At 52.6% G+C, this 12,795-nt stretch overlaps 1 protein-coding gene across 4 annotated transcripts in view; it reads right to left on the reverse strand.

The window, feature by feature from the left end:
* The window catches only part of LOC119456213 (serine/threonine-protein kinase minibrain), a 106,432-nt gene that overhangs the window by 66,231 nt on the left and 27,406 nt on the right, over positions 1–12,795 (reverse strand). Inside the window, exon 2 of one of the 4 annotated variants that reach the window (XM_037717851.2) lies at positions 1,468–1,583. The exons of 1 other annotated variant lie outside the window; for it this stretch is intronic. In XM_037717851.2, coding sequence (XP_037573779.1) covers positions 1,468–1,561 — 94 coding nt within the window. In that variant the 5' untranslated portion in view covers positions 1,562–1,583. Of the gene's footprint in view, positions 1–1,467; positions 2,028–12,795 lie in introns of those variants that run through there. 2 more of the 4 variants (XM_037717850.2, XM_037717848.2) reach the window with 2 other exon arrangements.

Consider the following 12,795-nt stretch of genomic DNA (forward strand, 5'->3'; position numbering starts at 1 on the left):
CCGGCGCAGCCGTAGACAAATCGAAACAAACACCGCCGATTTAACAGCCGCGCAGAAAACGGAACCGATGCGACCAAACGGAAGACTACGTCCTTGTCATTCCGCGGGCTTCTCTAGGCTAAAGCTTCCTCGCAGAAATTACAACTCATACGAAAACCTTGGCACCGGGTCAAAACATCTGCTAGAGGTTGACGATAGGCTGGACTCGAACCGCTAGTGGGTCGTAGCCTGAGCGAATATTCGGTTACTGCGATCGCGGATGCCACAAACAGTGCTGGAAGCGGCTGGGGCTAATAACTGCCATTTATCTGCGACCCAGATGTAGACCAAGTAGGTCTCACGCGTTTGGCGAGTCCTGGCTGCACCGGCCGAATTCAAAGGCTCGCCGGGATGTTTTCCGGGTGCACGCGCGACGCGGCCAAGCCAGCTCCGGACTTGGAGACAGGGGCGTGGGCCGGGGAGCAGAGCCCCGAAGCGGCCGCCCTTTGCACAAGCGCGCTTTCGCCGTTGGCCAAGGCCGTCTCGGCGCCGATAAGGCCCGGCGGCGCGGCGGCGCTCGCCCCCGAGGTCGGCTCGCTCGTAAAATAGGCGGGGGGAGCCGCCGCCCGGTAGCAGCAGCAGCGGTGGCACCCTCCACCCCCGCGACATTGTTGCGAGTGCCGGCTCCCCTTATCTGGGAGCCAGCCGCGTTGCACAAGAGCAGCGCGCGGTCGGCGCCGCCGACGGCTGGCGCAAATCGGAGCATCCCCCTCTGCCCCACCCCGTCCTGTCCAGCGGTCACGCGCAACCGCTGGCTGCCTGTTGGAGAATTAACTAAAATAGAAGAAACAACGGGCAGAGGAGGGGGGCGCACGCAACAGACTGCCCCGCCGTTCCACACGCGTCACGCCTGTACGGCTTCTTAGCATCGCGCATGTCGTCCCGCACGTCTCCTCGGCGTAGGTATGGGCACTTGAAGTGTCTGCTTGAGTGTGTGTGTGTGTGTGTGTGTGTAAGTACTTACACGGCACGCACGCTTGCATGCCAGAGGCAGGCGCGACGACTGCGCGGACAACCGAGGCAGAAGCCCTTTCGCCCGCGGAGGGAGGGAGGGGGGGCCTCCAGAAGACCCATGTAAGTGTTCGCTATGCCAAGGGTCGTTGAACATGCTGCCGACGCATGAATGAGTGCCGCCGTCACGGCCTCGGTGATCATGATCGCGCAACAGCATGGCACCAGGCGGGCACGGTATGGTCGGGCGGCGGGATGAGGCAGACGCTCACGCAGGTGGCGCCAGCGCTCGGCGGAGCACGCAAGCAAAGCGAGCGGCGGCGGCGACGACGCCCGACGAGCCATGCAAACAGAGAGGAGGGGTGCTCAGACTGAGGGAGGAGGATGGGGAAGAGTCGCCGCCGCGCGGAAGGAGGGAGGAAAAGACTGGGGCTCGCGGCGGCCGCGTACAATCTGGCGGCGGCCTAGGGTACTCACGCTTGACGCGGATGCTGTCCAGGTGGAAGAGCTGGCTGGCCTTGTTCCAGTCGGACTGCTTGGCGAGCAGGACGGGGTCGTCCGGCGTGTCCATCCCCGCTGCCGCTGCGCCGTCACTGCGGGCCACCACCATGGATACAACGGGGCACCATTCAGCCCGGGCCAACAACACTCGGGGCACACACCACACGCACACACACTCGCGCGCGGGGAGCACCACCGCTCCAGCACACAAGCACACACGCGGCGCCGAGACGGAAGACGCGGAGCTTCGTCGCCCAGCGAGTAGTAGCGTAGTAATCCAAAGAAACGGTTTACCGAAGGGCACAGCAGCACGCTCGTTTTCACGGAACCATCCCCATCGTGGACGCCTCAATCCACCGCCGCCAGCGCTGTCCTTTCGGAGGAAACCAACATAAAGTTTCGCCACTCGCAAAAAGCGCCCCTCCTCGTCTCCCCTCGTTTGCTGCTCTTCCTTCGCCTCTCTTCCCTCCCTCTCCCCCGTCGGCGCTGGCTCTTTTCTGCGCTCGACGCCGACGAAGGAAAGCGCGCGGCCGCCGCCGCCGAGGGAGAACGCACGGGCCACAGGCGCGCACAGCAACAGCGGCGGCCCCTGGCGTCGTCTGCGATAGCGACGCCCCATTGGTCGCCACGGCGCCGGGCCGACCAATTGCGGCGCAGCAGACGCGGCGACCCAGCCGACGACTGCGGCTGGCGTCGGGCCTGGCGAGGCGAGCGACCGCTGTCGGACCAGCGGGAACCTCGGGGCCGTACGCGACGGGAATCGGCGGAAACGTAACTATTAGGGCATCCATTCCCCCTCCACAGACCGAAAAATAGGGGGGGAATGCCCTGCTCTGCCTGCTACCGTTCACTGGCGTCCATATTCGTCCGCGCCGTCGCGGAAAAAAAAACATCTAGCCAGGCCAGCCACGCTCGGCGGCGCGAGCAAAACAACAACAAAGCGGTCTTCGCCGCACAACACGGTCCGCGCTCGTTGGAGGCGCTACGCCGTCGGCGCCCATCCAGCTCGCCCTGCGCGACCTAGAAACAAGCAGCGGTCGCCTAGCCGCGCCGCGAGTTTTTGAATGAACGCTCGAGCGCTGCAGCGGATGCAGAGAAGTGTCGGGGCGCGCCTACGCTCGTGTAAGTACGTACGTACGCACGCGCGCACGCACGCTTCCTCCAAGGACGGCGGCGCGGCTTCCCCCCCACTGCCACCACCACTCCAAGACGGCAGGCAGGAAGCCCGCTGCAGCGAGAGCGCAGCAGCATCCGCCATCTGACAAGTGACAGATAAAGAAAAGCGGCCAGCAACGCTTGGTCCCCGCTAACCCCCCACCCTCTGCCAGCTGTGAATGAAGTCGGCGACAGGCAGCCTTCACCCCCTTTCCCCCTTTTTTTTACGTCGGACCCGGTTGAACGAACGCGCACCCCGCCTCGAGACAGCTGCCGACGCGCACTCGATCGGGCCGTGCTTTGCTTCTCTCCAACCGGGGCCGCATTCACTTTCGACGATACTATGCCCGTAGCGTAAGGACAAGCGATCACAGAGACGTGTTTAAAAGTGCTGCAGGCAGGCGAGCAGAATATTCAGGGGCCTATGGACCAAACTGTTCATGACCGAAGCTTGAAAGCCACGAACCAGTAGTGCACTCGGCAAAAGCGCACCGAGTTGCGTTTGCGCAAATTGGTAAAGTCAATCTTTTCCAACTCCGAGGCATAGCGGCAACAGACAATTTTGGCGGTTATGTGGAAAATGTTACGTTTAAAAGAAGCGGTCGCCGTAAATCTGACGTCAACTTTCCGCCTGCGCGCGCCAAACGTCGTCGTGGCATCACGGGCATGCTCGAAAGCTCGAACTGAGGACGTGGACAAAATGACCTCCCGTGGCTGTATAGATATTACGCGCAGTCAAATAGTTACTAGGCGGACCAGAATAGGTGCCCGCCAATGACAGGCGCATGCATTTCGCCCTCTATAGTGTACTTGTCAAAACAGCGAAGGTCAGCAGAGCTATCACACTTGGCGGTTGAGAGCTTGAACCGATGCCAGAGCGTGGCGAAAGAGACCCAGTTGACAAACACGAAGCCGACAATATACACGTAAGCATTCACGCAACTTAGCCGCAAAACTCCGAAGGCTTCGCAAAAATGTGCGCGTGTTTCCTGTCGGCGATTCTCGACAGAATGCCCCACACATAATTTGTGTTTCTGTCGATCCGGGAACTCCATATTTTCTGCGAATTAAAACACTTCTTGCCACAAAAGATAGGTCGAACGACCGCAAGACCTATAGAACAATAATATCAACACCACTATATCATCTCGAGCATAATAAATCCAACCTATACTTATTTAACAGAAAAATAGAATACGCAAAGGAAAACCATGCGTTTATGAAAATTTATATTTATTACAGACAGCCAAGGCTACGTTACGTCATCGACAAGGAGGCAAGAATAAGAGAACCAAATCGACAACAGATAAACGGCAACAAGAGAGATCTCGGGAAATGTGCGCGAGGTTGAAAGACTGCAGGGTGAATTGTTTTTATTGTTTTTATTGTTGTGGTTGTTGTTAATTTTTTTTTTCCTTACGACCTGTTCAAATTTCCGACAGTGTGCGACGCGAACCCCACGCGCCTGCGGCGCCTTAGATGATGCTGCTGCTGCTTCCGCTCCTGCGCCTGCGACCTCTTTCCCTTCTCTTTCCTTTCACTCCCCATCCCCCTGTGCAGCGCGGTTGAGGTGTCCTCTATTGAGAGACAGTTATCGCGCTGCACTTTAACCCAATCTTTCACCCTTTCCAACAATAATCTCTCTCACTGCAGGGTGAATAAATTCAAGAATCGGGACAGCGATAAAACGCAAGAGGCTCCGCACAAGTTCAACGCCGCCACTGTATATTAATTACGCTCGCAAGAAACGGTCCAGTTCTCGCCCTCGTTCCCTCCTCCTCGATCCCCAAGCGCGAAGTCCACGACAGTGTCGGCATTTGAATCCCACGAAGAAGCCAGCTTGTGGATGTTTTAGGTCTGATACAGAGTATACTAGACATATTAGGACGCTTAGTATACCGGGAGCAGTACGTCACGTGGTCCGCTAAAGTCAAGACGCGTAAATCACTGTGGCCACCACAGTATACATTCGAAGTGAAAGCTTTTGGGGCGCAGTGGACCCCTCCATTGGCGTTAAAATACGCACCGGAACAAATACCAGACGTCTCTTTGTGGAGGCTGTGCTCACGTAACGACCAAACCTCACCATGGAAAAGTCATTCCCGTAGACGACAACGAGGAAGGACACTAATCGAGGAGATAAAATCCATAAACATTAGTGTGCACATAAGTGAGCACACGCGTTCCTGTGCGCGTTCCAACCAACAGTTACCGCGTACAGTCGAACCCGGATATATCGAACCCGGATATAACAAATTATTGTCTATAACGAACAGCAGTAAAATCCCCTTCAAAGTTTTTGTATGAAATTTTTATTTTATATATCGAATTACCTATATACATCGAACTTTTTGTGACCCCCTTCAGATTCGATATAACCGGGTCCGACGACTACTTCCTAGGTTCTGAGGAGAGTCCTTCGACATGAACTAAATACTTTTTTTTTTCTTTTTTGCGTCACATTAAGGCTTTCCAAACCTCAATACAGCAAATAGGGGGGGGAACAAAGAAAAGTAGACAAGGGGCAACGCCACAGCGACGACGGCTTGTATGCATCCTTGCGTATAGTACAAGCGGAATACTAAAGTACTACGACTCAAGCAAAGCAAGCATGAACACGTGTCCATTCTGAACCGCTGCACACAACTTGGTCGAGAGAAACGCGAAGTTGGCGTCGTTGTTTAGAGTTCCCGCTCGCTCAACGAAAAAAAAAAAAAAAAGAAGAAAAAAGAATTCGTTAGTACTGGATCATAACTAGTGCAAATCGATAACGACAAGTGCTTTAAAGGTGACATTTATATATCGAGGCTCTCTTTGTGTAGTATAAAGTTAAACTGTTTTTGCGACCAGCTTCCACGAGGAACATCTGCGCTGTATGAACACTCAATCGAAACGATAGACAATCGAGCCACCAATCTCTACTTTGTACACAGTTGTTTTACTTCCTGCCCCACACGTCTGCGTGCTCGAATGAGATAAACAAATGGAGGAAAACGTATACATCAGGTGGACAATGCAAAGATCTATAAGTGTATATAAGATATAGAGACATTATGTAGTCCAGGACGTACAATTCAAATAAATTCGTTGCGGCGCAGGAACACGGTGTTGGCGATATGCTGTATATAGCGCAACATGTTTGTCTTTATGAAATCGATACGTGTATGGAGAATAGGTGGCACCTGTGAGATATAGTGTGTCAGAATTAAACATGTCCAGAGAGAAGAGAAACGTGTGGGCCGTTCGCGTTTACAAACAACCGACGGCCTACTCGTTTGACCTTTCGTCTCTCTCATTTCGAGTAGGTTATGTATTTATGGCGTACGTCAGTATGACGTATACGCAGCGTTGGCGAAACCTCGATGGATCTAAACACTGGCCAAAGGTCGAACGAAACGATGCATATACGTCACTGGCGCCGGGGGCCGCGCGCAGCTATAGTATACGGACAGTCGAGCGTATCGCACAAAAAAAAAAAAAAAAAAAAAAAGAGCGTCGCGTTTTACAAACAAGAAATAAAGGAAACAAAAAGAGAATCGCGTGTTTTCTTCAAGAAGAAAACACCTGCTACGAGCAAGCATAGCGTGGAATCCAGTGTATCGATATATATGTAACCCGTCGCGTTTGCTGATACACCGCGGTCACGCGCGCGACCGCATGGTCACATTCAGAGAAATCCTCCTTCACTACTGCAGAGAGCGATTACGCTACCCACCAGCACACAAAACACTGAATAAATCACAATCACCACTTGGCGACTACTTCAGACGCGAACTTTCCCAAACCCCGTGCTATACCACCGAATTTACCCCGATGCATACTCCCCACTCTGCAAAGCCTGCGAGGCACGCGCTGACCTAGATCACATCATCTGGGCATGCCCGAAAGCTACACCCACCAACACCCACCGCACTAACAGTATACACGCATCATAACTACGGCCGAGCAGTGGGAGACTTTGCTGCTCAGCTTGGACCCAGAAGAGCAGCTCTGGGCCATCCGGATGGCCGAAGACGCCACCAGAAAGCAAGGGCTGGCCGCCGTCTGAGGAAGGGGAGGCCTGGGGGTTAGTCTCCCAACCCCCCCCCCCAGACCCCATCATGGACACAATAAAGTTTTATCTCTCTCTCTCTCTCTCTCTCTCTCTCTCTCTCTCTCTCTCAGTGGCTATGGTGTTAGGCTGCCGAGCACGAGGTCGCGGGATCGACCATCCCGCGACCACGGCGGCCGCATTTCGATGGGGGCGAAATGCGAAAACCCCCGTGTACCCGTGTACACGTTAAAGAACCCCAGGTGGTCGAAATTATTCCGGAGCCCTCCTCTACGGTGTGCCGTAGCGGAGGGCTCCGATCGAATCAGATCGTGTTTTTGGCAAGTAAAACCCCATACTTCAATATATATATATAATAGTAGTAGTAACTGGATTTTTCAATGGGACATTTATAGCGACACACGCACGCACGCAAAGCGAGAGAAGGCACACGAGTGAAGGAGCTGTCAACGACGCGAGTCTCTGGCGCTGTCGTTTTCAAGATGTGACCTCCGAGATGTGGCAGTGCAAGGTGACACGGTACGTCCCCCGATCTCGGATTCTATGCTCCAGAGCAAAGTCTGGAACGAAAGTTTACGGCAGTTCATCCAGGACGCGCACGACCGTACGTGGCTTAAACTTCGTCCCTGTGGCGTCAAAGGGCTTTGCGACTTTGCAAACTGATCACATTAAAAAAAAAAGAAAAGAAATTTTGCGTTATGAACACAATTCCCAATGAGCATGCACACATGGGCGCAGGAACTTGATGCGTTTGAAAAAAAAAAATGATCGCTCGGAAATTTAGAAAGGTATAAAGCGTAATAAGTAACGCCGCAAGGACGTTCGAAGCCACCGACAGGCACGGAGATTAGAGAAATCCATGTCATAATTCCCATGGTATAAGCTGAACGATCGCAGCGCCAGTATTCCCTGTATAGTAACATTTGCAGGCAATTTACTGTGAGCCCGCCTAGTGTGCATCCCTTCAATCGCAGTATTTCAGACGGTGGAGAGGAAGGCAAACGCGGCAGCGAAGTCGCAAGCAACGTTCACCTCATTGTATACAATATGTAAATGTTTCTTTATATATGCTCTGTCTCCACCCCCACCTCAACGCTCAATTAACGCCGTTCAGGTGTCAGCGGATGTATAGCTATAGATAGTTACATTGCGTTACGCAGCAGTTTCCTTATGATTTCCTTCATTCTACGTAAGAAAACATAAACGACCAATTACTAGTATATGTACTGTGAATAGAGCTACCTGCATGCATGGCCAAGGGAATAGCGGCTACGCAAACGGCGACAGGTTCGCTCATCGGCTGTATACACCCGTTGGGAAGTGGCCCAAAGCCGCTTTCAATGTCGATTTTCAATCTACACGCATCGTTTACGCGAGAACTGTCGTGACGCGTGCGGTGCTTTTTCTTCTTTCCTTTTTCTTCTGGTCCTCAGAGAAGGAGGGCATATACATCGAGTATCCCTCTCCCCGGGGCAGTTATCCTTCCAACCGTAACGTAGCGTAACGTAACGTATACGACGCGAAGCGCCACACTTCACGGCTGAGGAGACGGTGGCTTCACCACACGGATCGACGTGACCCGACATTTCGTTCGCGGCCAGTTGGAAGGAGACAGCTCCAAGTGAACGACGCTCACAGCTCGGCCATGCGGATATAGTTCGCACACGTCACGACCCTTTGAGCGAACAGAGCAGCAGCTTCAATTGCGGTGCGTCGCGCTGCCCGATATGCGGCAATCTCGTCGACGCATACTTCACCTATGCACGCAACCTCTAGCTCATTCTTAATGAAGGCCAGATATACTTCTTGGCTGTGCTATACTACAGTTGAAAAAAAGAAAAGGTAGGAGGCTCTGAGTGACGATTATGATTTGTAATGGCATCTTCTTTGAAACGAGGGCGGCGAAAAATAGTCGCCTAACCTGCTTGATCGAGCGAATCAAAGTTCTACACCTATTGCAGTTTAGCATTTTGCTTATCTGCACTTGCACTAAAACTTCTATCTCTATAGTCTACCTATGCCTCTAATGACCCCGGCTCCATCGATGTCTTCCTTATATTTATTTATTTTTTTCTCTCCAGCAGTACTCTAAACCTCTCTTGCTTATCTCGACCACTGGCCAGTCAACGCTCTCATCAGCTTCGAACGCCAACGCTTCTGGAAGGTGGGCGTTGCCCACGGTCTTGGCTTTCTATTACAATGTGCTGAGTAGTCTCCAGACTTTTGATACAGCAGACGCATGCCTCTTCGATCCTGTTACGGATATTTACTCCGGTACGTTTTTGTCCTCAAGCAACCAGTACATTCCGCCATCAGCCAACACCTACAGCGCTCCAGCCCCCCCTTCCTCCTTCTACCGTTCGCTATGGTGAGAAACCAGTCCAACAAAGCCAACCGATCGCAGGCCGAATTTTACGTTCCACTGGCAACGAGAAATGGGGACCTGACTATATTACAGCGTGCCGTACAACGTTGCACGGTTCTATATATGCGGCGAAGAGACGAGTTGCAGACAGAAGCTGTCGATCGGACACACTTCGCCACTGGTTCGCCACCCCTGTTCGGGGCGTTGAAAAGGAGGCCTCTCCAAACAGAAGAAGAGACCGGCCAGACTTGGATAGCCGGCTCGGCTACACGCACAACAAACTCGCTCCGAGCGGCCTCGTCGGCGGCAGTAGCGTTCTCTAGCTCAGCGCGGCGGGCGACCGTAGCCGGCCCGACGACCCCCGCCTGTCCGTCCGTCCATCATCCGTGCGTGAATGAGCAAGCAACAGCAACAGCCGACAGGCAACGCATGCGCCTAAAAAAAGAAAGCACGTCGCGCAGCAGCAGCAGCAGCGGCGGCGGCGGCGCTTTACAAAGTCACCGACAAAGAGCGCCCGTGCCGTCATTCAGGGCGCCCACGCAGACCCCGAACCCCACGTGGCCTAGAGCGCGGCGCTGTGCAGCCGTGGGCCACCGATGTGCAAAGGTACCGGGCCTGTGACGACGGGTCACAATGAAAGAAGGGAAAATTAAAGTGCCCCTGCTAAGTAAAGACGCCAAACTTATAGCTACGGATGTCTATACGATATCCATAAAGTTATAATTTCTAGACGAGAGCTTTCATTCGCCTTGTAAATGGAGCTTCTCGCTGCCTCTCATTTAAGAAAAGTGAGAAACAAGCCCTGTCTGCCCTGCGATTCAGGTGTCACCACATCATGCCGTCTAACGGCAGGCAGTAACTGAAAAAAATAATGCACGAATGGTTTCGCTGTCTGAGATCAGAAGGCATTAAATGCGTCAGAGTGCCACGGTGCCAACTTTCCGTAACTGGCGCAACATATCCAAATCGGGACACTATATATTTTATTGCTACTTCTTTCTGTCTCTTTTGGTGACCCCATGTGGTCGGGTTGACTTGGATGTTATTGATCATTTTTCAGTCTAATCTTAAAACCAAGGAGTCTCCGTGTTTAGAGATGTAATGTAGTACATCATCGCGGCTTCTTTTTTAACATAACTGGAAGTTTGAGCTTATCATTCCAGCTGCCTTCCTTTTGCTTTACAATTTTATGTTCCGCCCCCCGAACACGTGCTCGCTCATTCCAGCGCGCCTCCGCCGCGCCGCCGTTCAAACGCCCGCGGTGTGCGCCGGGTAGCCAGGGTAGCGGAGAAGAAAAAAAAGCGCCCCGTCCATTCGGTGGCGCCATCGAGCGGCACCAACGTCATAACAACGTCACGCGCGCGTCACGCAAGACGCCATTGGCCGCGCTCCTGTTGCTACGGGACGCAGCGGCCCGGGCGCGGCCTATCGCTGCCGTCGAAGCGGCAGCGCGGGCCAATCAGCGCCAGTCGCCAAGGTTCACAGACCCCCACCACCTCTTCACGTCGAGAGGAGCGTCGGCGGCGACGGCCCAACAACAGCGGTTCCTACAAACGTGGTCTGCGACCGCGCGCGCGCTGGCTACCTACTGCAAATCGGCCCTTACCAACAGCACTCGCGCGCGCATTATGGCCGGCTACTGCCACATCGCCCCTCCAATGGCCTTCTACAGGACGCCATTGCGTAAGAGGCGCGTGAACACGACTTCGCGAAAGAAAGGGGAGGGGGGGGGAGGGGGTGAAGTTCAGCCCTCGAGCCAGTTGCCACCCGGACACAACAGGCGGGTGACTCCCCTCTCCCCCCTCCCCTCCTCGCCCCTCCACATTCCCGACATTGAGCCGCTCTGCCCGCGCGTCTCCTCCGGTGGAACGATACCATTCATTTCTGACGGGAAAAGAAGCAAAATTTTTCCACAGGGACGCCCCCCGCCGTGAACTTCGGTTCTTGCGAAACCCCGGCGGCCACCTACCTCCTCGTTAGCGCTCGCACGCGCGTTTTCTCGGCAAGACGCTGGCCGCCACTTGCGAGGCGAACAGCCTTGACACGGGTCACCAAACACTGGCCACGCGCTGGTCATGACCCTCCCCGCCAACCATGCGGGCATTTTCCAGACGTCAACACAGATGGACGCGGCGATAGGGGTGCGTTCGCCATAGTTTACAAGGAGCGCGCGCGCGTACTCTCCCTTCTTCTTCTGCTTTTTTTTTTTTTTTACTTGGTCTCATATACGCTCACATTTATGTACCTTTGCCTATGTTGCATGTTAGCGAAAACATTTGGTTCCGTCCTGCATGTGTACTTGCTTACTCCTAGCAAAAACAGGTCGTGATGATACGTCACTTCGACGATTTCTTGCTCCGTACCACATGAGTGTCGACAGGTGCCCGGGACCACGTCAGGCAGCTGGTATGCATTCAGTCCCAGGCTGCTGGACAGTGGCCGTCCGATATATATATATATATATATATATATATATATATATATATCTTCACCAAATCCATTTAAATTGATTTAAACTTTTCAAAAGTTTCCTTTCACTAATCTAGCCATAAGAGTTTGGTTACTAATAGAAGAAAAATGCAGATCAAACTTCACTTTTTGAAATAAAATTTGGCTCTGAAATCCCATCGCAGGTCCGTCAGTCTGACGCCATCAATTTCAAAGTATTTTCTTTTTCCTAAGACTAAGCCTGAGAGCACACCTTTTGTTGGAACGCACTTTACTAACGATAATTTGACGCCGCACATACAAGCAGCAGCAGCAGCAGTAAACTTGCAACAGCCTGCACAAACAATGACAAGCAGAATATTGTTTTTAGATCACTGCGACTTTTCTAGCGACGCCATGGACTGTCACCGATTTAGCCATGAGCTTGTCTATTGAATAAACTTGCACGAAGCAAATCCCTCTGTCCTTCCACCATAAAACTTCCAATGTGGAGGCCGACGAGCGAAGCTCCATTCGGATCTTGTTTGCAGTACTAATTATACTTTCGCATTCAGCATTATACTGTAAAGATACGACAAGGTTTCCAGCGTTGTCATTGCAATATCCTGTGGAATCCGTTCACACCTCGGATGTTTCCTATACTGACGTCACAACTTGGATCGCCCAATATGACCAACGAAAGTTTACGAACTTGCAAGTTGATGAACTATATATATATATTTAGTTCAACTCAAGTTCCGTCAAACTTGGCGCATAGGTTCGTAAAATCGTAGAACGAGCGCACAAATTCGTAAGCTTCACGGAAAATACCGGAGAGCTGAGAGGTATGCTTGTAATATGACATACATGGAGACAAGAAACGACCATATAGAAACGGAAACGCAAGAAGAACGACTCCATGGAACACTCCGATCATCGACGGCGAGATCAGATACCCGATTCATCGGAATCACATGCAGAAACCGGATCATTTCTACAGGACCGCGTGGTATCGTATATATATAAACGACGACAGACTGGCACTGCCAGTCTCGGATATAGTATTATCGGCAGCATAGCAACGAGCTACCGAGATCACATTTATCGATCGCTGTTTCGCATGATCGAATTTCGCAATTAGCATGATCGACGATATCTTGTTTCACGAAATGGAAAATTTGTCATCCACCCGATAGTATACCCGAAGCTACAGGGGAGGGCGTCTCAAATAAACTTCGCAGTTGAAAGAAAGGTTGTCCTGGTTTAGTGGGATCGAACCCGGAACAACTCCTTTCCGAGGCGGCCG

Source organism: Dermacentor silvarum, chromosome 6 (assembly GCF_013339745.2).
Source record: "Dermacentor silvarum isolate Dsil-2018 chromosome 6, BIME_Dsil_1.4, whole genome shotgun sequence".
Lineage (NCBI taxonomy): Eukaryota > Metazoa > Arthropoda > Arachnida > Ixodida > Ixodidae > Dermacentor > Dermacentor silvarum.